Here is a 25,565-nt window from a genome sequence, read left to right as displayed (position 1 = left end):
TCTGTGATCTACTGGAAAACGACTGGACCAATCCATTCGCCGATGATCCGTCATGTCTTCTCAGTATATCTACCGGAGCGGCTGCGAGGGAGGACGTTTCTAATGACCTACTCAACACCCTGCAAAAGGGGGAAGCGGCGTATCAAAGCTTCCAGAAACGTCTTGAAGAGGGAACAGGCTTTCATGACACATTGAACAAGCTAAACTTGAAGACCTTTGGTAAGATCAAGCAGAAAGTTGTGAAGGGCACAAACAAGGAGATCTTCCTGAGAGCTGACAGACAACTGTTTGCCACCATGATACTCATCGCCAAGACAAGGAACCTCGACATGCAACTTGTCCTTTGTCACCCACTAGGGCCGTTACCATGGTCTTTGGCAAACGTTGATGGGTCAATGAAAAAAACGAACAAAGCTGCACTTGCGAAACACATGGAAGGTCTTGTGGAACCAGCCGAGAACGTTGACAAGCGAAGTGCAACAATAATTGATGCGATGGCTCTCATACAAAAGATGCATGGCGAGAACGACACGTTCGAAGAACTATCTGACCGCATCCTTGCTGCAGCGCTTCACGCTGGTCAAGGCAGTGAGCGCATCGATGTTGTCTTTGACACATACACAGAAGAATCCATCAAAGCAGCTGAGCGTGTGAACCGCGGTTCAAATGAAGGCATCAGTTTCAGCGAGATCAGACCCGTACACAAAATCATGAACTGGCGGCGTCTCCTTGCTTGCAGCCAGACAAAGGAGAAACTGGTTGTGTTTCTGGCGGAGTCGTGGAAACATGAAACAAATCGCGAAAAGCTAGGCAACAGAACACTGTATGTCACCTGTGGTGAAAAATGTCTGGTACTGACCCGCGATAGGTGGAAGTTGGTGCAAGCACTCGAATGTAGCCACGAGGAAGCAGACACGCGTATGTTTCTCCACGCAAAGCACGCCGCTACCCACTACAAGACGATCATCTTAGTGGCAGATGACACCGACGTTCTGATCATCAGTCTTCATCTCAGCAGAACCATCGATAGTCAGCTCTTCATCAGACGAGGAACAAAGGTTCGAGTCAGAATGATCGACGTTGGAAAGTTGGCTGCGGTATTGGGGTCTGGAGTTTGCAGTGCAGTGCATTGCCAGGGCTTCATGCATGGAGCGGGTGTGACACTGTGAGTGCTCTGGCTAGCCAAGGAAAGATAAAGGCTTTGAAGCTTGTGCAAGCGAATGAGCTGTATCTTCAAGCATTCACAGATCTGGGATCTTCGTGGAATGTACCAACAGACGTCTTCAATAGCATTCAGGCCTTCACGTGTCAGCTGTACGCCAAGAACACGAAGATCGTCGGTGTTAATTCGCTCCGTTATCACATGTTCTGTGCAAAGAAGGGCCAGATCGAATCTGGACAATTGCCGCCTTGTGAAGACTCCTTGATGCAGCATACGCTTAGGGCCAACTATCAGGCGGCTATCTGGCGACGCAGCCTTGAAAACCTACCAGACGTCCCAACACCATCAGCAGGACATGGTTGGGAACTCGATGATGGCGGTTCGCTCACAATCCGATGGATGGCGGGTCTACCAGCTCCAGATGTCGTCTTGAATCTCATCTCATGCACATGCAGAAGGACGTGTCGACCGTCAGATTGCTCCTGCATACTGAATGGGTTGAAGTGCACTGTTGTGTGTAAGCTGCAGGGATGCTCCAACATGGTGCAGGATGATGCTATCGTGGCTCAGGATGCCAATGACTCTGATGGCGACTCTGATGATTAACTTTGTGTGCACTGTATATTGTATAGCATATGTTGTTCTCTATTATAATGCAGGCCAAATTGCCTGAAAATCTTTATAGACAGATAAACGGTTTAGCAAAATGTATAATTTGGAAGATCATACCGGTGTTATTTGACTAAAACATGACATGTTCAATGATACCTCCGCTTGCTTATTAGGAATATACATCGTATGGTGTTAAAATCAGCTCCATACGTCTTTCCAAACTCTAGTAATGAATAATTAATATAATTGGCGGCCATTTTGAAATCCAAGATGGCCACCAAAGTGCAGATTTCCTATGTAACAATTTCCGCCTGCTTATTAGATATCGTATGGTGTTAAAATCCTCTCCGTACGACATTCCTAACTTGCGTTATCGTCAGAATAGATAATGCCAGCGGCGGCCTAAGTCATTTTATGCCTCTTTACATTTATTTGTTGTAAACTCGTGGTGGATGATATGTTTTAGTTTTTGAGTTATTTTTATAGACAGATAAACGGTGTAGCACAATGCATAATTTGGAAAATCATACCAGTGTTGTTTCACTAAAAAAAGTACAAGTCTAATAATAAAATATTGAAAAATATATGATTTTTTTTCGATAATTGATTTTTATAATAATTAATCTAAAACAAAATGCTTCATATTATTTTTTATTTAGACGGTACACATCGGACGTATATTTAGTCGTCAACCGCACATCGATAGCTAGTATAGAAGTCCAGATACACGTGCAACAATGTACCCCACCAAATGGGCATTTTCGAGCTGGGTGGTTTCAAAGATGGCGTCCATCCGGGCACTAAGCTACCGTTCTCAGATGTCCATCACACCTTTTCTGACACTTGAGACATTGGTCTAATGGAAAATCATAATGAGAATTACTCCCCCCGCCGGAGCATTACTTTTGGTCTGGCTCAAGGACTATATGTATATATATTGCTGCCCGATAAACGGGCTTTTGGAAAGTGCCTGAGTGTTTGGTTTGATTAAAGCAACTCGGATGAATTCCAGCTTTTTGTCGCGTCCATTCTTCCGATCGACGTGGGAGCCCCAGCTCCTTCACTGTGATGCTTTGGAGAGGCTGCACACTTGACATCACAGAACGTCCTCCTGCGGTACAAGATGCTCGTCGGCATCTCTGCCTGCTGCCGCTTCTGTATCTCACAAATGTTTGTGCAGCTGTGGGCCCGATGGGGAATTCGATTGTTTCTGATTGCCAAGTATCATGTTTATTTGTTCATCATCATGAATATGTATTCGTTTTCTTTGTGTGGGATTCCGTTGATGTGCTGTTTTCTTTGTGTGGGATTCCGTTGATGTGCTGTTTTCCTTGTGTGAGCTCCGTTGATGTGTTGTTTTCTGTGTGGGATTCCGTTGATGTGTTGTTTTCTTTGTGTGGGATTCCGTTGATGTGCTGTTTTCTTTGTGCGGGATTCTGTTGATGTGCTGTTTTCTTTGTGCGGGACTTGGTTGATGTGCTCTTTTCTTTGTGTGGGATTCCACTGATGTGCTGTTTTCTTTGTGTGGGATTCCACTGATGTGCTGTTTTCTTTGTGTGGGATTCCACTGATGTGCTGTTTTCTTTGTGTGGGATTCCACTGATGTGCTCTTTTCTTTGTGTGGGATTCCGTTGATGTGCTCTTTTCTTTGTGCGGCATTTGGTTGATGTGCTCTTTTCTTTCTGCGGGATTCCGTTGATGTGCTGTTTTTTGTGCGGGATTTGGTTGATGTGCTGTTTTTTTTGTGCGGGATTCCGTTGATGTGCTGTTTTCTTTGTGCGGGATTTGGGTGATGTGCTGGTTTTTTTGCGCGGGATTTGGTTGATGTGCTCTTTTCTTTTTATGGGATTCCGTTGATGTGCTGTTTTTTTTGTGTGGGATTTGGTTGATGTGCTCTTTTCTTTTTGTGGGATTCCGTTGATGTGCTGTTTTTTTGGTGCGGGATTTGGTTGATGTGCTCTTTTCTTTGTGTGGGATTCCACTGATGTGCTGTTTTCTTTGTGTGGGATTCCGTTGATGTGCTGTTTTTTGTGCGGGATTCCGTTGATGTGCCGTTTTCTTTGTGCAGAACAGCCCTGTCTTAAATCACTTGTTCTTATTTTGTAAGAACACACAGGTGTGTGGTTCTGCGTCTGGCCATGTTGACTAAACCATTTCAGTTCAATGATATTCCCTGGAGGTTCAATTAAGTAAATTCTAATTATGATCACAAGGTGTTTAGACGAGCTCGTTAAACGCGACACATCCACCACGCATACATCACGCTCGTGGTTCCCCATATTAAATTCAGCCTTAAGCCGGCCATTCGCGAGGCAATCGACAATGTAGTTTACGGCCTTGCATCCAGCTGCAGTGATGAGCAGTTGTGGTGTGGAACCAAAAACACATCATCATTAAATGAAATAATACAAGATTATCAAGAGTGAAGAAGCAAACAACAACAGAAAGCAATAAAAGCTTACCATCATCTGCTTTGCGAGCACCAGGGAGAGGCACATCCCAGGGCATGAGGAAATGCGAGCCTTGAAGAAATCCAGGCTGCTCAACTAGGCCCGTGGTGGATACGTATGTCTTGGCAGGGCCAAGTCGAATAAGTGACCAAGAAGAAAATGTCGGTAGAACACCAGGAGGACATCCCAGATGCAGCATTCCTTGCAAGTGTCTCATCTTACTTGCAGCTCCATCATGGGTCACATTTTCATTCTCAACTTCAGCCTCTCCTTCCATTTTGGAAGGTCTTTGCTCAGTGACCTGTGATTGGTCTGTTATAGCTGTGGCACCATCAAATACTTCTGACTGCCCCCCACAACCTTGTGCTTCAGATAGGTCACCTCCTGTGCCATGAATGTTCTCAAGCGATACCATGGGACTACCTGTTGCCTGCCCGAGGCTGGAGACCAAGCTAAGAGCAGCTGCACCATCCTGCATGGGAGGCCCTTGAACTCGTTCACTCCCAACAGAATCGACATTGTGGGAGTGGCCTACCAGGTTAGGAGCTGGGGGTGTTTCTGTGTCGCCACTGTGTTGGAACACGGGGAAGGGAAAATGCTCGAGATTTTTGCAACACTTCTCTTCCAGCATCTGCATAGAAATGTAAAAAAAAAATAATTATTATTTGAGTCTTAAAATAGATTCAGTTTCTACCAATTAATACCAACTTTATTATCCAATCCACAACTACTGCTGCCCACCTGCCCAAAAATAGCATGCACGTTTTAAAGACAATAACAGCGCCATTTTTTTTTGAAACTCCATAAGAGGGCCGCGAGTGTGTACCGAAACTGTTTCCGATTCCTGAAATCTCAGTTCAATGCACCTCAATAATGCTGATGGAAATGCTATTTTGGTACAGTCATACCTGGATTAATGCTACTTGGAACAAAAAAAAAAAACATTAAAATCCGTCAAGCGCTTCAAATGTCCAATGCGAGAACGGGAAACGTGCATCAGTGTCTAATTTTCTCTGAGCTGCGTTATCAGCCAATGAGAACGGTGTGTGCCGATCAGCACTTTTGAACAATCTCCTAATTTTGGTAACTCACCAAAAGCTAATAATTTCGTCCTCGTCACACACCCAACCTGTCCACCAAATTTCGTCCGAAGCAGTCCAAAACTTTTTGAAATATCCTGTTCACAGACAAACAAACCGAAAGACGGAGGTGAAAACATAACCTCCACCTACATTTGGTGGCTGCAGGTAATCATATCCATTTCTGGCCATGGTAATCATCGATTTGTGACCATGAAAAGCACATTCTCGATTGTCTTACTATAACGCCGCTCAAAGGAAAATTTTGTGGTTAGGAATAAATAAGATGATTATAAGATGATTATAATGAGCCCTCCAACCTGCAGCAATGCCGTGATGTCACCAGCACGTTGTGTTATACTGTGACCCCGAGGGGGGCGTCTCGTAGTGTACACCAAGCCTCACAGGCAGTAATGGTCTGAAAAGCCACAATCTAACACGATAACACAGCTATACTCATGTTTCACCATTAGAGCTAATCAATACAACTTAATGCTTGAAATACCTGAATGGAAGCTCAAGGATCACTGTTCACCGCTACTCATTCGTTGCTCTTTTTCCCCACGTGTGGAATTAACTTCCACATCCTCTTCAATCTCATTCTTCCTTCCAGATCTTCAAGGCAGCTGTTCTCTACCATCTCAGATCACCTCCCATCCCCCAATCCAAAACCATGCTCTTTTCAAGCCCCATTAACCACAACTCCCCTACCCACCCCAAACCCATTTCTTTCCAAATTTCAAGTTTCTCCCTTCCCAAGATCTCCTTTGCTTCTGCATCCGCCTTGTCCACTCCATGCATCCTCCTCCCATACCCCTCATCCTTTTGTTTGTCCAAGTCTCCTATTTTGTCCTCCAACCCTGCTGGTTGGTGTTTACCCCTCTTTCTACTGTTCCTTTTGTTCTGTTACACCCTGATCTGTTATACATGATAGTTCTTCCACGAGCCTCAACTTTAGATTTAAAAAAATAAGAATTTCAATGATTTTGAAGGAAAAAGGTGGACATACTCACTATTAGTTTATATCAAGGCATATTCTGTATTAATTTGATTATTTGAATAAGATTTTCTTTTTCATAAAGATGCATTTTCTCTGAACATAAAGCTTTAGTTTTCCGATGTATCAGAAGAGGAAAGTGCAATGATTCCAAAACTTTTACACAGTGGTGTATATACCTTTGGCCAGTAAACAATCAATGTCCATGTACACAGGCCTCACCGGATGCACACGACACACACACACGAGAAAATCAACATGAACTGTAGTTAATACCTCATAGAAGTCACAATTTGCTGCCTGAAGGGTGAAGGGGTCATCGCGCGTAGCTTGCCTGTATCCACAATTGCAGGTGCCTGTCGTACGAGCACGGCTGCAGTGTGGCAACACTAGAGGTATGCAATCAGGGTCAGGGAGCTCACCTGCAATGGATCACAGGTATAAATGTCTGAGACATTAACATGGCACGACATGTTAATAATGGTTTATTGGTTTAATCATGCAAGGTTAACAATTCACAAAGTTAAAAACTATTTCTCAACTCACAATGCATCAGCACTTTAAGCAGTCTACCAAGAAGGTAGGCAAGAATAGCACATTTCAATCCCCTACCCGCACACAATAACCCATAGACTCCCTGACTCCTCTTCCATGCAACCTCTCCTCCGTTAATCAACCCTTATTTGCCAACATAACACCAGAAATTATTGTTGGAATTATGATTGATATAAATGTTAACTTTTAAAATTTTAACAATTCCTGTCCCAATAAAATAATCACTGGGTGGCCAGGTCAAATCTCCCATTACAACAGTACAATCCACGGCAGCTCACCTGGCTGGGGAACTACATGGTACTTGTGCATACAATGTTGGTCTGTAAGGCTGCGCTCCTCACACAACTGGTGCCCTGCAGTCCAGAATGCTATACAGTCCTCTTGAAGCTTATTCAAATAGAACTGGCTTGCGGGCCCACGCGCCTGCTGCCTGTACAGCACGCACGCACACACACGCACGCACGCACGCACGCACGCACACACACACACACACACACACACACACACACACACACACACACACACACACACACACACACACACACACACACACACACACCTTACTTTGTGTACATAATTGAGGAATAAAAGACAAATTACTACCATGACTGAGCATAGAAATCTTAAGAATCGGTACATAGATATTTCAGCATAAGAAAGAGAGACAAAAATAATAAATGTCAGTGTGTGTGTATCTCTTCCATAACTCCAAACCCATGAAACTTGGTGGCCCAAACTTTGCATGCATACTAAGGGAAATCTAAGGGAGTGCATGAATGTGAAACAAGGGCAATGGCCCTGGGCTCACCTGGTAGAACCAGGGAACAACTGATAGGTGTGGATGACCCATGAAATATGTAACGGAGAAAAGATAAATACCTATTGTGGGGGTCAAATCCTTGATTTTTTTTAAAGACGTGAACAAACTTTGGTACATCACAGGTGATGAAGGTTGTGGTTAAGTTTCATTGGGGGGAGGGGGGGGTAGGGGTCAAACCCCTCCCCCACCCACCGACTCCCTTGATGAGCGTGGATTTTGATGTGGTAAATACACCTTCATTAGGCATCAGATATGAAGTTTGTGGCCAAGTTTCATCAAAATTGTGTGTTTGACTGTTTGGTTCAAGCAATAATGACTGAAGTGTTTACAGACTCACTCAATGAATGACTGACACCTGTCGACTGCTCGATCGCATACGCTCAGCGGACTAAAGTCCAGGTGAGCTAAAAAAAATGGGTATTTGGGGAAATTTAAACACCTCTTGTGTGGATAATTCAGGGGATGCTCATCACGCAAAAAACAACAAAATAAGCTTTACCAAGATGGCAGCGAGCCATCTTGGTCAGCCCTCTGTCACCTCACTGGGTCTTAAACCACCATTTTGTTTTGGCCTGCTCAACAATGCCTTGCCTTGAAGCACGCCGCAACAGTTTCCGTATGATAAAGCACTGAATTTTTTTCTTTGTTTTTACTTTCCTCACTCATATCATCGAATGCCTCATCTTCAAACATGCAAATCGCTGTATATATCACTTTTGTAGGTGCTATTGTTTTCAAATTAGAAGCTTGGAGCGATCTATGCATTATATGATGACATTTTCCATGATGGACCATTGTTGCAGCTCCACGGTGTTCACACACGTCTTTATACGACACAGCAGCACCGAGTGAGCGACGTGGTAAGGTGTCGGTAAGGCGCCGAGGTATTACGAACGCAGTTCAGTCACCTGCGCTATCTCATACGATGGCAGTGCTAACTCACAGGCAGAACAAAACAACAAAAGAGTGTGCGTGTGTGTGTGTGGCTGTGTGTGTGTGTGTGGCTGTGTGTGTGTGTGGCTGTGTGTGTGTGGCTGTGTGTGTGTGGCTGTGTGTGTGTGTGGCTGTGTGTGTGTGCTGTATGTATGTGTGGCTGTGTGTGTGTGCTGTGTGCTGTGTGTGTGTGTGTGTGTGTGTGTGTGGCTGTGTGTGTGTGTGGCTGTGTGTGTGTGTGTATGTGTGTATGTGTGTATGTGTGTATGTGTGTATGTGTGTATGTGTGTATGTGTGTGTGTGTGTGTGTGTGTGTGTGTGTGTGTGTGTGTGTGTGTGTGTGTGTGTGGCTGTGTGTGTGGCTGTGTGTGTGGGTGGGTGTGTGTGTGTGTGTGTGTGGCTGTGTGTGTGTGTGTGTGTGGGGGGGGGGCTGTGTGTGTGTGTCTGTGTGTGTGTGTCTGTGTGTGTGTGTCTGTGTGTGTGTGTCTGTGTGTGTGTCTGTCTGTGTGTGTCTGTGTGTGTGTGTCTGTGTGTGTGTGTGTGTGTCTGTGTGTGGTCATAAAGCAAAATATAAGGTTCTTTTTGCCAACTCCTCCTCACCCCACTCTTTCCCACCCTCTCCCACATTTTCTAGTAATAAATGAAAAGAGTAAACGATGTACAGATTGAGCAACAAGGTGTGAACACAGACCGATAAACACGTGCTGCGTGGGCAAGCTGGCTGCGGTGTACGCTGCTGGTGTAGTGATGGGGCAGATTGGCCTGGTAGGCAGCATGGGCCAATGGCAGGGCTTTCTGGCAACGGCTGTCAGAGAATTTAGCATCCACATCCAGAAAGGTCTCAAGGCACTGGGCCAAATCCTTCATCTGCGCACAAAACAGAGAAGACTACATCATGTTGTATATCACTTCTCAAATATCTAACTGTGTTAGGATGAAGCAAAATTCAACTTTAAAAAAAAAACAATACATAAACATACGGGCAATACCTCTGACGCTCACCTGGTAGAATAAACAGTATACTGCACCGACTAAAGGTATTCTAAACCAATTTCAATGGTTGCTAGAAGACAGGGCAGCATGTAGAATCATACTAACATAATCATGACTTTAAACAAACAAACAAAAAAATACCTATTTTGGGGCCAACATCCCCCAACTATATATAAATATATATAAATAAAATATATATAAATAAAATATATATAAAATATATATATATAAAATATATATAAATAAAATATATATATATATAATATATATATATATATAAAATATATATAAATAAAATATATATATATAAAATATATATATATAAATATATACATGTATCATAAGACTTTAAACAAACAAACAAAAAAATACCTATTTTGGGGCCAACATCCCCTCCCCCCCTTACCCAACCCCATATACCTCCTCAGACCTCAAATTTTCTAATGCCTTGAATAAACATTGGTACATCACGGGAGATGAAGGGGTTGTGGTGAAGTTTCATCGAAATTGCGTGTGTAGTTTCTGAGTAGAAAGCAAATACCTATTTTGGGGGGGGCAAGCCTGGATCCACTTTGACCCTGGTAAACCCCCTTAAACCTTGATTTTTTTTTTAATGCCGTGAACAAACTTTAGTCACAACACAACAAATATCATTTGTGCCAAGTTTGGTCACAATCCCTTCAGCTGTTTCGGAGAAGTTGCAAGTGTTTACGGACTTCGTTCCAGGTGAGCTAAAAAAATAATAAACCCAGCATCTGTGACCTCTTCATGGAATTATTTTTCTGTGACTTCACATGTATTTCAAAAGACTAGGTGGACCATAATAGGATATATCTACGAACTTGTACAACAGTTGAGCACACTTATCAATAAAACAATGCGTTGCTGATACATCACCAGAACGGTAGTTTAGTGAAGTACCTTATGCACCAGTTCTTCACTGTTATCTTCATAATCATATTTAGGATCATCAGCAGATCCTGTGCGTCCTGTAGATGCAGTTGCAAAAGTTTCATCCACCTGATTATGGTGATCAGACAAGATCGCTACGCGAAGCACGGTAGCTACCGTCGCCCAAGTCAACAACGTTGGGACCTCAAGGTGCGAGGGTTGTGGGTTGCGTCCAACGCTGTCCTCAAAGCCTCGGCGTGTCAGCACCAGATGAGCATGCTGCCACACAAAGTCACGCAAGCTAGCTTCTGATGTAGCGGCCATCGCATCAAAACTGCAAGATGGCTGTGGTGCTGGCTGTGGAAGCACGAGCCTGGGCTGGCCGCTGGCTCGGCTGTGTCGGAACCTGCCAAAGTTCAGAGCGAATATCGAATGAGGGGAAAAATAAAAATAAAAAAATTAATAAATATATATATATAATATATATATATATATATATATATATATATATATATATATATATATATATATACAGTATATACATATATATTATATATATTGTTGTGGATATGAGAATTGTGTTTTTTTTATTGTGTAATAAATTGTAAAATATCACCCTCCTTCCTCCAGTTGTGTATAAAGGTCAAAGGGCGTCCCTTACAACAACAACATGCATTTTAAAGGCCATTTTCCCTGCTAGAGCGGGGATTAGCCTTAGTTAGGTCATATACAATCACGTTAGCCAATCATAGATTTCCTCCTTGTTGGTAGTTATTTCCTTATTCTGTGTATTAGGTTAAGGCTTTGTCTTCCATTAATTAATACTCCATTGCACCAAATTCAAATAGATAGATCCCCTTTCATTCCCATTCCCAAAGCCTCTATTGCCAACTGCATTTATTGCCAACTGCATTTGCCGCCATTACGGCGTGGTCAGCTCGGGGAAGAGGGGCGTGCCCGCCCATCGTCATCAAGGGTAGAGCCAGAGAGCCCGTGCCCACCAATCGGCACTGCGGAGAGCGACCCGATGGGCGTTTCCAAAAGGCCGGCGGCTTGATCGCCACGCGCCTCATAAAAGGGGGTTGGGAGGGACTGCTTAGGCAGATGAGTGAGGAGTCCACCGCAGTTGAGTCCACCGCAGTTGAGTCCACCGCAGTTGAGTCCACCGCAGTTGAGTCCACCGCAGTTGAGTCCACCGCAGTTGAGTCCACCGCAGTTGAGTCCACCGCAGTTGAGTCCACCGCAGTTGAGTCCACCGCAGTTGAGTCCACCGCAGCTGAGTCCACCGCAGTTGAGTTGAGCTTTGACGGCAGTTTCGACCCGCTGCTACGAAGCAATGCCGCCGTGCGAACCAGATTGAGGAGGGTCGGCGGCCGCTCACCTCGAGCCTTGCCGTTTACACGAACAGGACCCGCATCCTTCCAGCTCTGTGGACCACCTGGACCATCCTCTCCTTCCAGCCAATCGTTCCTGCCTTCATTCCCCATTCGTGTGAGTCTGTCTTTGTTTGTTCTGTCCTGGGTTAAGTAAGCCTGTTTAGATAAGCTAGCATTTTCACTGTGTCCGCTTCTTCTTCTTCTGTTTTTATTTTATTATTCTTCCTCCTCCTTGGTTGCTTTCAATTGTGTAAATAGTAAATAAATCATATTTGTATTTCTTACCCTTTGCCTTTCTTTCCTCTACATCCGTCGTTGTTGTCTTTTCCCCATTGAATACCTGTGGCACGATTTGGCCAACGTTTGAGAATCGGGTCTAGTCATTGTTAACAGTTCGTGCCGCGGCTGCCATCCGCTCGGCAAATTAACATTTTATCTGCGGTCGCGAACGGGGCTGTGCACCGGCCTTTCCGGAGGTCGCGGTGCAGCTTCAGGGACCACGTCGGTCAGTAACAAACGAGGGGACTAATCCCCCCTCAAAGAGGAACCATAGGCCGACGTCGGGTTCCGTAACAATATATATATATATATATATAAATAAATAAATATATATATATATATATATATATATATATATATATATATATATATATATATAACATATAGATATAAACATATAAACATATACAGTGGAACCTCGGCTTACGAGTGCCCCAACGTACGAGTTTTTCGGGATACGAGCCGTCGCTCGGGCGGTTTGTTGCTTTGGGATACGAGCCGAGATCCGATGTACGAGCTCAAAATATTTATTTTTTTGAATTTTCCGGTTGTGGCTTCCGGTTCCGGTCACGTGGTTATCTTGCCGTGAAAGCATCTCTGCTTGGATATAAAACACGCAATCGTCGAAATACATGAGCGAGGAATCTCCTTGCTCCAGCCGGTGACGTCATCGGCGGGGATCCCCGCCTCCAGAGTGGCTGGTCACGTGACCGCCAAAGCGTGTCGCGCGTGCGGGTATAATGAGCTACACCTGTGGATCACGTGACCACGGAAGCACGCCTCGCTTGAGAGGCATGGCTTTCGGTTTGCGTTTTGCTTTATAAGGCGCGATAAATGGGCTTTTGAGTGTTAGCGGTTCATGGCGTTGACGGTTCATGACGGTTCATGACGGTTCATGACGGTTCATGGCGTTGACGGTCAAAAACCCATTACATCAATTTTACCAGGCACTGTACAGTAAGTACAGTGGACACCAAATGCACGGTGGAAGGCTAGAAGTAGAAGATCGTCCAAGACAAGTGAGAATAAGCCATACTTTGGAGATGACGTCATTCGCTGGTCCGATAACCAAAGATGTGGTATAAAAAACCAGGTGAGCTAACAATGCAGCAATGAAGGAATTCGGCCAAGGCACCGGCACACAACGACCTACCTACATCGAAAGACTCAATGCCAATGGTGACAGAAGCCAAGACGGCCGGCTTAAACACCGCCGAAAGACCACGGTGTACCAACTTACGATGCAGAACATCTTGCACTTAATATGATGACAACAGGTGCCATCCTCTGACGTACCATTACAGGTACAGGTACAGTACACGTGAGCACAGAGCAAAAGTTCACTGAAACCGAGATTAAGAAAAAAGAAAAAACACCTCGTGGTCCGTGCTCGATATCCGAGTTTCAATCTTTTCAAACACATGATGCTCTCGGTCACGGTATCTCCTGCGAGCTGCTTCTCCTTCAACCACACAAACAACAACTTCTCCATATCTTCATGGATAGAGGTCCGGAGCTTTGAAATAATCGTAACGCCCTTGGCTGGCGTTATAGCCTTTATGGACTCCTTCTGCTTCAAAATCGTACATATCGTAGAAGGAGTACGATCGTACTGCCTCGCCAAGTCGACAACACGCACACCTCACCTGGCATGCTCTTCTCCTCTGCTTAATAAAACCAGTTTATTTCTTTACATTCTCTTGTATTATGTACAGTATATACGAGGTCGTGCTTGTTTATACATTATTTGTTATTTATAAAGTACATTTTTGTTATTTAAAAGCACCTAACAAAAAAAATTGGTGTTTTTTTTTTGAGGCTGGAACGGATTAATAGCATTTCAATGCATTTGAATGGGAAAATTTGCTTTGACTTACGAGCGATTTGGCTTACGAGCTCCGTCACGGAACGGATTAAACTCGTAAGCCGAGGTACCACTGTATATATATATATATATATATATATATATATATATATATATATATATATATATATATATATATATATATATATATATATATATATATATATATATATATATATAATATATATATATAAATAAAATATATATAAATAAAATATATATAAATAAAATATATATCGATATAAAAAATATATATATATATAAAATATATATATATATATTGTTGCGGTTTTGTGTTTTTACAAATAAAGGTTAATTTTCCCCCTCATAGTTTAGTCACACTACAACACGTAGTCTCGCGATAGTTCAGTTATTTCTTAGTAAATGTAAGCATAGTCCTTTTCCTGTGTTAGTTTTGCGTTGAGTAGAATAATGAGAGTTAGTTAGTTAGGCAGTGTCCATATGTTTTATACCTCTCCCACCCCCCCTTCCCGTGCCTCCTCCCCCCCCCCCCCCCCAAGCCCTCTCCCTCCCACAGATCTCTCGATGTCCCTGCTCTCAGATGTTGTGTTTGTGTTCCTCCTTCATCTCACCCCATCTTGTCTACCGCTCCCCATGTTATATGTTTTATGTGTCGGTTTGTCTTTCTGTGTGATTAATGTTAGCTCTTTCATGAGCCTCGATCTTGTATACAAAAAATAATGATAATAATAATAATAATAATTACCATGTATTTTTGTGTGCTGTTGCGCCTTTTCCACTTTGCTGGTTGTGCTTTGTCTCTCCCCCCACCCCAGGACCACTTTGGAGGTGGAGCTGTGCAGCACCATCGACCGGTGCAGCATCCTTTCTGCACCTTGCTACAACTGTGCAGCATCCCTCCTGCACCTTGTTACATCTGTGCAGCCGAACTGCACAGCATTTGCTGCCATATCCTTTTACTGTAACTTTGCTGCCACAACCACTTTGCTGCACCTTACACACTCATGGACCACAAGCTTTGTGGCCTTGCACCTCTGCTGTGCAGCACTTTGCTGCAACATCGCCTTGCATCTTCGGACCACTTGTTTTGAGTGGCATTAATGTCAAGCAGTCGCACCACATAAGGTTGGCCCTGCCTGGCAACGAAATGAAATAAAAGCATTTTTTGTGCATTTTTATTATGGTGTGCTCGGGACAAGAAGATTTGTAAGTTTAGTTAGCCCTGAAGATCAAAAATGGCCTGTATGCCGGTCCGGGGGGCTCGCCGGTTTGATAGGCACACAGAAGAAGCAAGAAGCAAGATGCAAGAAGCAAGCAGCAAATGTCATTAATTTTGAGTGTGTTGTGTTTTTGCTGTGCTTTCTCTCCCCTCCAATCTTCTCTTCCAAAAAGGACAGGTCCTGGGTCATAGAATTGTAAATAAAAGTAGGTTTTTGTGCTTGTATATAAAAATGCTGCCCACCGGCTATGTGTTTAGTTTGACAAATTCCAGAATTCGGTGAATTGTGGGTGTGAATCTGATAGGTAGCTACTCAACACAATAGGGGGGGCATATTTCGTGTTTTAAAACTGTCGCATACACGGGTTAAATAAATGTTAGGGGGAGCCACACCTATATGTCACATGTAAAAGTAAAGTTAATTTTGCATGTCATTCTCCAACCAGTCGTTTCAGTTGTTGGGTTCGACTCGGGGACGAGTCTGACGAGGGAGAGGGGAAGTGTTGCGGTTTTGTGTTTTTACAAATAAAGGTTAATTTTCCCCCTCATAGTTTAGTCACACTACAACACGTAGCCTTGCGATAGTTCAGTTATTTCTTAGTAAATGTAAGCATAGTCCTTTTCCTGTGTTAGTTTTGCGTTGAGTAGAATAATGAGAGTTAGGTTTCCCTCCAATGCTTTATGCCGCCTCGATGCTTTGGTTTTTGGCGCAAATTACCACGAGGCCGGCCTGACAAGTCGAGGCAAGCCGAAGGAAGGCGGGGAAGGAGTGACGGTAAGCACGAGCTGCCAATCAGGGCTCGAAGGGAGTGGCTTACGACTGTGGCAAAGGCATGGTTTGGAACATTCGATGCGGACTAAGGGCGTGGCAATATAACCCTTTGCGCAAAGCCCCCACCCCAGTTATGGGAGAGGCGCTTGAGAGTTGAACAAGTTCTGAGGAGAGGTGCGCTGAAAGAAGTGAAACGAGTTTCGAGGGGAGAGGCGCTTGAACAAGTTGAATGCTCGGTTGAGCTTGAGGCAGATCCTCCCTATTGAGTTACGCGAGAGAAAGCGCGCCATTGATTAATAGCGCTGTGAGAAACCGCCTGCCTGCTCTGCCTTTGTTCGAGAGATGCGCTGCAAGGATCCCTCCCGCCTGCCTGCTTGCCTTCATCGAGGGACGTGCTGTGACCGCAGAGGGCCACGCCGGGTGAGCTGTTCCTGAACAATGGAGCCGGCACGTTCAGCGCATGAACATTTCCTTTCTTCATTCCCCCCTGTGAGTGTGAACGGGCCCGAGTCTGGGATTTAAGCTAAGACTGCTTAAGTGCCTGCTCTGTGTCTCTGCTTCTACCGATCCTTGTACATAATAATTATTATTAAACCCGTGTTCTTCCTTCTATTCGACCGTCTCGTCCCTTCCATCTATTGACTAAGCGTGGTCCGAATTATCGCTCTAATCGGGTTCCAATATAAGATAATTGCACGGACCATGTGGTAAGCCATCCGATTGGACGTACTCAAATTACGCGTGGTTCGTGCGAGACTTGATCCCAGCTTCCACGGCGGCGTGAGTTCTTAGGTACGTGCGAACATCGTCCCAAAACCCTGTCTCGCGTCTGCCCGGGAGTGGCGATTCAAATCTCGCGGTTGCGATGACCCAAAAAGAACAAGGGGCTTAATCTCCCCTTGGTAAGGGCAGGAGGGTCGCGCGAAACCATAACATTTGGTGTCGGGGAGTGGGATTGGACCTGGAGTGCGCTTCACGCACTCGTAATTAGGAGCGAACGAAATTTAGTTTAAAACCCAAATTATATTCGTACCATGGCTGGCCAAGGTGGTCGAATGCCGGTGGGGGTAGAAAAAGAGAAATTAATAACCCAGGACCTGCAGGAGAGACAGTTGGTAGTGGAAGCAGAAAAGGGTGCGGCAGCTGGCAAAGAAAATGGCGGCACCTCGCACGTGGCGGCGAGAGCCGAGCCCGCGGTGCCAGCGGGTTTGGACCTGCAGTTACTCTTGACTCAAATAAAAGCAATCATTAAGGAGGAAACGAACAAAATGCTTGATCACACGGACAATGTGCGGGACAAAACCACCCGCGAAAGAAAAAAAATGATGGCAGAGTCGAGAAAAGACATGAACGAAACATTTGATCAAATGAATAGGGATATGAAGAAGGCAGGGGAGGACATTAGGCGCCGGCGGGTTGAGCGGGGAGGTCGCAATGGTATGCGACGAGGTGACGCGGTGTGAGGAATGCGTGGGGAGCGAGCTTGAGTGAGGGACGGCTAAGTTGACCGGGGATATGGAAATCGTGATGCGGGGTGTAGAAAAACCGGCGATCGTCAAATTGGAAAAATAAATTTCATGGGCGCCGACGTTTGTCGAGGTAGAAAAAGAAATGATGGAAATTGGGGCCGAAGAGACAAAAGAAACAGAAAATAAATCACGGGAGGTAGAAATGGAACTAGTACAAAGTTCGTATTCACACCCTGATGCCGTGCTTGCTAACCCCAATAAAGGTTAACAGGTGCTGGCGAAGAAGCTGGGGAAGGAGGACCCCGAGGTGAGAAATAAAGGCGCGAATGTGTTTGGCGCGAACAGGTTTTTGGCGTGCTTGGGACAGAGACGAGACCCGGGCGGTCGCGGAAGGTAAATTGTACGGTGTACAAGGGCGACTGGTACAAAGTGTGAGAGAGAGTGTGCGCCGAAGTGTGTGAGAGAAAAGTGTGCGCCAGGGTGTGCGATGATTGGGTGTGTAACAGGAGAGTGCACACCCGTGGGTGTTACAGACTGTGTGCAACGGAGTTTGTGAAAGGTGTGAGTGCGCCTAGGTGTGCAGGTGCGAGTACGGTGTGTGAGGGAGAATGCACACCAGAGAATGTGGAAGGAGAGTGTGCGTTGACCGAGTGTGTTACAGAGAGGGAGAATGCACACCAGAGAGTGTGGAAGGAGAGTGTGCAGTAACGGAGTGTATGGGAGGCGCGGGGATGCCTGGGTGTGTGAGTGCGGAGTGCGTCGCGAGTAGTGAGGACGCGGCTCATGCATCGACACAGACCGGGGGGGTAGCGCGTTGGGGGACGGGTAGCGTACGTGAGCCCCTGGTGAGTTGTGTGCAGCAGGGACCGGCTGGGATCGGTGCCGCGGCGGTTTCACAAGCACCGCCGTGCACGACCCGTGCCGGCCCCCGCACTGTATGGTTGGTGCCATGCCGTGGCGGCAAAGGCGTTCAAGTTGAGGTAGGAGATTTCGGAGCCGCGCACCTTGGCGGGTGCGCTGCTCCGACCGTGGGTGGTTGGGTTGGGTCATCGTGCGTGGGACCACGAAGCCCCGCGCAGGGATGGAGCCCTGCATCTCGGCCCATCCATAACTCCTCCTTTGGATCGAAAATGCCGGACGGACACCCCATACAGGCGACCAACCACCCGAATGGATCGCTCGGCCTTTCGAGGACGAGCCATGACAAAGAACATCCACATGAAGAGGCTCGTAGAGTGTAGCGGACTGATGAGAGTAGTGTACCCTACGTGGAGGAATGGTAGTCTGACCATTTCTCACACACCAGGGCCCATGAGCATTAGTGTAGGGGAATGGCAGTGACAGGCACATGGAGGTGCCAGCAATGGTTACCTCCATGGGGCACAGAAGCGAGCCGAGGGAGGGCTAGGATAATGATAGGGAATTAGCAGACTGCAGAGACAAGATTTAAGTAGTGACACTGTACTGTAGTGGGGACGGAGGTAGCTTAGGTGGATGATAATGACAAGGAAGTGCTCAGTTTAAAGGGATGACGGGGAAGCACGAGTTTTAGGGGAAGTAGTCAGCTAAATGATGCTGTGTGTTTGTGGAATTGTGTGTGGAAAATAAAAGGAGTTGTGTTTGAGGTGTGCGAGGAAAGAGGTGTGTGAGCACAAAAGGTGTGCAAGAAGAGTGGTGTGCAAGATAAATGGTGTGCGAATAAGTGGTGTGGAATGCTTGGTGTGGGAATAAAAGGTGTGGAATGCATGGTGCAAAGGATTGAATGGGGGAAGAGTGGAACCCATTCGCGAAAGCCCGGGGGGGGGGGGGGGGTAGTGTTAAGCCAGGTAGGGGGCATAGGCAAAATTTGTATGGATATTGCCACCTGTGGTGCAGGTCGTGGAAGGTAGTGTTTTTGTTGGGTGCGTGAGTATATGGAATGGCTGGGCGTGTGGTTTAAATGGTGCGTATGGTTATTGGGGCACTCCGCCACTGGTAGTTTGTTGGCCAGGTGAGGCCGCAGGTAGGCTCTGGGAGCCAGTTAGGGTAGTTGTGAGTTGTTGAGTGGGGCCCGAGGATCCCAGGAGAGGACCCGGGTTGCCCAATGCCAAGGTGGGCATCAGGGGGTAAAGTGCCAGGAGGGGCCTTCCCCAGTTTAGGTAGTCGCAGGAGCAGGTAAGCTCGGGTGGCGACTTCAGTGGTGGAGGTGCGCAGGTAGGTAGACCTGCTGGTAGAGCCACACGACCCAGCCCCGAAATTGTGCAACGGCACAGAGAGAAAATTTGTGGGAGACCCAAATTTCAGGGGCACCGCAGTGAGCAATGGGAATTCGGGTTCTTAGAACCACATAGTTTAAAGATAGCCGATTGGCAGGGTACGACCCTGGGTAGTTTAAATGAGTAAATGTCAGTAGTGTAGTTAGGATGAGAAATCCCTTCGCACCATCCACAGCCAATCACCAAGGAGGACGAAGCTCCACACCAAGGCTTTGTGAACTGTTTGAGTTGAAAGAAGCATCATGACATAGAGTGACATTGTGGTTGTTCCATTCCTTCCTTCCTGGGAGGGATTGGGAGACGAATTTGGATTAGAGGGGGATATGGGAGACAAGACGTAGAGACGAATTGTAAATACAAGGAGGGCTAGGGTAGTGTAAGCCGACGGTGGGGGGTACGGACGGTTAGGGACGAGCCTGCTCTGCTCGCTCTTCCACGCCCCTTGCACCGTGCTGTTCGCCCCGCCCCCAATATCTCCTTGCCATCCACCATTTTCCCTGTTCAGGTGACTCGTGGTGGTTCCTCTCGGTCCTCTCCCCGTTGGAATTTTGTGCATTTAAGATTGTTCACGGTTCTGTTTAAATATTATTTAAATATGTTTAAACTTTCCCCTTCAATGTTTTATTCAGTGGTATATGACAACACGCTGTTTTTCTTCATATTTAAAAGGCTTCTTTCAATTTCCTCTCCAACTAATTCCACTTCAAAAAAAAAAAATTCAATCCCTTATAACTCTAAATCACTGCATGCTCTAAATTCACATTCATTCCATCCCTCCTCCATCGTTCTTAATCGGATTGCTGACTTGAAAATCACAATAAACCCAATTTATCAATGTTCGTCTTTCATTAATCATCCACTTTCTAAACTCCCCTCTTGCCCCTCCCCTCTTGCCCCCTTGCCCCTACACTCCTAAACTCCCCCCTTGCCCATCCACTCCTAAACTCCCCCCTTGCCCCTCCACTCCTAAACTCCCCCCTTGCCCTTCCCCTCCTGAACTCCCCCCTTGCCCCTCCCCTCCAAATCCCCCCCCTTGCCCCTACACTCCTAAACTCCCCCCTTGCCCATCCACTCCTAAACTCCCCCCTTGCCCCTCCACTCCTAAACTCCCCCCTTGCCCTTCCCCTCCTCAACTCCGCGCTTGCCCCTCCACTCCTAAACTCCCCCCTTGCCCCTCCACTCCTAAACTCCCCCCTTGCCCCTCCACTCCTAAACTCCCCCCTTGCCCCTCCACTCCTAAACTCCCCCCTTGCCCCATCCCTCCTCAACTCCCCCCTCACTCCTCCCCTTCAAAACTCCCCCCCAACCCCGCCCATTCAAATCTCCTCCCATACCATTCCTCTCCAATTCTCCCTCCCCCCTCCTCCTCCTCAAAGCTGCCTCCTCCCCTTCTACTTTCCTCTCCGCCCCCCTCAAACAACCCCTCACTGTGCCTCATCCCTTCACCATCAAACCTTTCATTCTCCTCATCCTTCCCTTTCTTGTAACTCTTCTGTAATCTCTGACACACTATCATCTGCTCTCCCTACCTCCCCCTCTCATCCTTCATCCAACCCGACCTCTCCCCTCCCCTCCCCTGTCCTGTACCAGATGCTCCCCCTCTCTCTTCATTAACGGTATGGACCTCAAACATCCGGGGCCTTCGCTCAAACCTGACTGATCTCTCCATACAGGTTGCTTCTGACAATCCAGACTTTATCTGCTTAACAGAAACTTTCCAACTTCAAGATGTCTCTGATTCCTTAATATCTCTTCCTGGTTACTCCCTCCTCCGGTATGATAGACCTGAGCCTCATCCTGATGGTGGGGTGGCTATCTTTATCAAAAACTCTCTTCCTCACTCTCCTTGCACTGCCTTCTCTCCACCTCACCCCAAGGAGTACCTCTGGCTACGGCTTCCTCTCCGCCCCCACCTTTTGTTCATATGTGTTCTGTACCATCCTCCAAACAGTGATGACTCCATTTACATTTCACTGTCTGACAACATGGACCAACTTATATCCACTCATCCCAACTCTCTCTTCCTCATATGTGGCGACTTCAACTGTAATCATGCCAGCTGGCTGGGTGTGGGTTCATCTCTCACCAGCCATGGCACCTCAGCAAAGGACTTCTGCGACTCACTGGGATTGACACAATCTGTCAATTTCCCGACCCGGTTCTCAGCCAATGGTGTATCTTCTCTTCTCGACTTGGTTATGACAAACTTCCTTGCTAATGTCTGCTGTTCTTCTTCTGCCCCAATCAGTTCTTCTGATCATGTGCTTGTTAAAGTGGACATCTCTCTGGCCATTCTCAGAGAGCCTCCTCAGCGTCGCCGAGTCTGGCATTTCACTCAGGCCGACTGGCACGGTCTTCACGCAGCCATCAATCATCTGGACTGGTCTCCCATCTCCACTGCCTCTGACATCAACTCATCCTGGGAATTCTTCCAAAGCAAACTGCTCTCTCTCATGCACAGATTTATCCCATCTCATCTTCAGTTGTCTTACCCTTCCTCCCGTCCATGGTACACTGAATCTTGTGGTGAGGCAGTTGCCCTGAAACAACTTGCCCTTCCCTCTTGGAAGGCTAATCCAACTGAAGGCAATCTCAGTTCCTTCCACCAAGCTCGGAACAAGTGTGTGTCTACCCTCAGGAGTGCCAGGAAGCACTATCTCTCCACACTCAAGAATGAACTCTCAAACCTTACTCCTTCCTCCAAATCCTGGTGACGTCTGGTCAAATCCGTTTCTGGTGTTTGTTCCCCCTCCATCCCCTCCCTTACCTCAAATGGCTACACAGTTGACACCGCACGTGACAAAGCCGAATGCCACAAAATCTTGTGTCCCAAACCCATCTCTCTGTTCCCACCTTACCCAGTCGAACCCAACTGCTCCTGGACTCTGTGTCCTTCTCTCCTGACAAGGTGGAGGAGTTTTTGTCAAACCTCGACTCTGATTCTGCAACTGGACCAGACGGCATCAGCCCACGGGTCCTAAAATCCTGCTCTACCGCTCTATCTCACCCTCTCTCTGTTCTTTTCATGCTCTCTTTTGCTCAAGGTCATCTGCCAGCATCCTGGAAATCAGCAAACATTACCGCTTTACACAAAAAGGTGCAAAAACAGATCCTTGCAACTACAGACCAATCAGCCTGCTCCCAATTGTCAGCAAAGTCATGGCATCCATCATTGCTTCGGATATCAAATCCTTCCTTCTTTCCAATGGCTTGATCTCCGATCATCAATTTGGATTCAGACCAGGTCATTCTACTCTGGACATGCTGCTTCTGCTGTCTCAACAATGGATGGAGGTCCTCAATGCCAAACAGGAAATCAGAGCCATCTCCCTTGACATATCACATGCCTTCGATACGGTCTGGCACCCAGCTCTGCTCACCAAACTCTCCTCCTATGGTATCCATGGAAATCTCCATGCATGGCTTGCGGAGTTCCTCTCTGGTCGTAGACAACATGTGGCCCTGAATGGATTTCTCTCATCTCCCCTTCCTGTTCAGGATAGAGTTCCCCAAGGCAGTGTTCTGGGCCCTGTGCTTTTTCTGGTCTTTATCAATGATCTCTCTGACTCTCTGGAAAATCCTCTCTATCGCTTTGCTGATGACTCCACTCTCTGCCGCTCCATTCCTCTTCCCTCAGATCGGCAGTCTGCAGCCTCCCCACTCTCTGAAGACCTGGACAAAATCACAGACTGGTCAAACAAGTGGAACATGTCTTTCAATCCTGACAAATCTCACACTCTTACTATGTCAAAAATAAAATAAAAAATAAAAAAATGTCTCTCCAAAAAGATCGACTGTACAACCCTCCCATCTACTTTCTCAACAATCCTCTCCAAGAAGTTCTGTCGCTCAAGCTTTTGGGTCTCACTGTCTGCCATGATCTTTCTTGGGAAAACCACATTTCCAAGCTGGCCTCCAAAGCCAGTCACTGACTGGGCATCCTCCGTCGTGCGAAGTCCTTCCTCGGCACACCTGAGCTCCTCACCACATACAAAAGCTTTCATCCGCAGCTCAATGGAATACTGTTCTCCCCTATGGGCCGGTGCTCCTGCCTCACACCTAGCTCGGCTTCACGCTGTTGAAATCAAAGCTTTCAGAATCATTGGAATCTCCCGTGATGAAGCTATCTCTGAGGGCCTTTCACTCACTCACCGCAGACAGGTAGGTGGTCTTTCTGTCTTCTACCGACTCCTCTCTGGCCTTGCTCCCCCAGCTCTCTCTGTGCTTTGTCCCCCAAATATTCCTACAGGTCGCACAAGATCTGCCAGCAACCCTCTGATGGTTAAACTGCCGAAATCTCGGCTCTGCTCACCTTCACTCTTTCATTCCTCTTTTCTCCCGCCTCTGGAACAAACTCCCACACTCCCTTCAATCCCACTCCTCCCTCCAGGTCTTTAAAACAGCTGTTCACCACCATCTCTTATCTTTCTCCATCCAAAACCTTGATCTTTTCTACCCCCACTAATTCACCCCAGATCCACCTTGTTTGAAATTCCAACTTCTTTCCTGGAAGTCTTGGCAGTGTCCATATGTTTTATACCTCTCCGACCCCCCCCTTCCCATGCCTCCCCCCCCCCCAAAGCCCTCTCCCTCCCACAGATCTCTCGATGTCCCTGCTCTCAGATGTTGTGTTTCTGTTCCTCCCCCTCTCACCCCATCTTGTCTAACGCTCCCCATGTTATATGTTTTATGTGTCGGTTTGTCTTTCTGTGTGATTAATGTTAGCTCTTTCACGAGCCTCAATCTTGTATACAAAAAATAATAATAATAATAATTACCTTGTATTTTTGTGTGCTGTTGCGCCCTTTCCACTTTGCTGGTTGTGCTATCTCTCCCCCCACCCCAGGACCACTTTGGAGGTGGAGCTGTGCAGCACCATCGACCGGTGCAGCATCCTTTCTGCACCTTGCTACAACTGTGCAGCATCCCTGCTGCACCCTGTTATATCTGTGCAGCCGAACCATGCAGCATTTGCTGCCATATCCTTTTACTGTAACTTTGCTGCACCTGTGCAGCACTTTGCTGCCGAAAACACTTTGCTGCACCTTACACACTCATGGACCACAAGCTTTGAGGCCTTGCACCTCTGCTGTGCAGCACTTTGCTGCAACATCGCCTTACATCTTCGGACCACTTGTTTTGAGTGGCATTAATGTCAAGCAGTCGGACCACATAAGGTTGGCCCTGCCTGGCAACGAAATGAAATAAAAGCATTTTTTGTGCATTTTTATTATGGTGTGCTCGGGACAAGAAGATTTGTAAGTTTAGTTAGCCCTGAAGATCAAAAATGGCGTGTATGCCGGTCCGGGGGGCTAGCCGGTTTGATAGGCACACAGAAGAAGCAAGAAGCAAGATGCAAGAAGCAAGCAGCAAATGTCATTAATTTTGAGTGTGTTGTGTTTTTGCTGTACTTTCTCTCCCCTCCAATCTTCTCTTCCAACAAGGACAGGTCCTGGGTCATAGAATTGTAAATAAAAGTTAGTTTTTGTGCTTGTATATAAAAATGCTGCCCACCGGCTTTGTGTTTAGTTTGACAAATTCCAGAATTCGGTTCATTGTGGGTGTGAATCTGATAGGTAGCTACTCAACACAATAGGGGGGGCATATTTAGTGTTTTAAAACTGTCGCATACACGGGTTAAAGTAAATGTTAGGGGGAGCCACACCTATATGTCACATGTAAAAGTAAAGTTAATTTTGCATGTCATTCTCCAACCGGTCGTTTCAGTTGTTGGGTTCGACTCGGGGACGAGTCTGACGAGGGAGAGGGGAAGTGTTGCGGTTTTGTGTTTTTACAAATAAAGGTTAATTTTCCCCCTCATAGTTTAGTCACACTACAACACGTAGCCTCGCGATAG

The 25,565-nt window shown here is 46.4% G+C and overlaps 1 protein-coding gene across 4 annotated transcripts in view; it reads right to left on the bottom strand.

Moving 5' to 3' along the window:
- Positions 1-25,565, bottom strand: part of SMG8 (SMG8 nonsense mediated mRNA decay factor) — an 83,906-nt gene that overhangs the window by 33,684 nt on the left and 24,657 nt on the right. For all 4 annotated transcript variants that reach the window (XR_013623914.1, XM_068118935.2, XM_068118937.2 and 1 more), the window contains exons 4-8: positions 10,523-10,898; positions 9,300-9,475; positions 7,134-7,285; positions 6,577-6,722; positions 4,237-4,855 (exon numbers count right to left, since the gene is read on the bottom strand). Coding sequence is in view for 3 of the 4 variants with exons in the window: in XM_068118935.2 (XP_067975036.2) it covers positions 4,237-4,855; positions 6,577-6,722; positions 7,134-7,285; positions 9,300-9,475; positions 10,523-10,898 (1,469 nt within the window). In the remaining variant the exon portion in view is untranslated. The remainder of the gene's footprint in view (positions 1-4,236; positions 4,856-6,576; positions 6,723-7,133; positions 7,286-9,299; positions 9,476-10,522; positions 10,899-25,565) is intronic.

The sequence above is a fragment of the Myxine glutinosa genome, chromosome 6 (assembly GCF_964187855.1).
Source record: "Myxine glutinosa chromosome 6, kmMyxGlut1.1, whole genome shotgun sequence".
Taxonomy (NCBI): Eukaryota; Metazoa; Chordata; class Myxini; order Myxiniformes; family Myxinidae; genus Myxine; species Myxine glutinosa.
The sequence above is the reverse complement of the archived record's forward strand: the minus strand, read 5'-3'. Positions and strand labels throughout refer to the sequence as shown.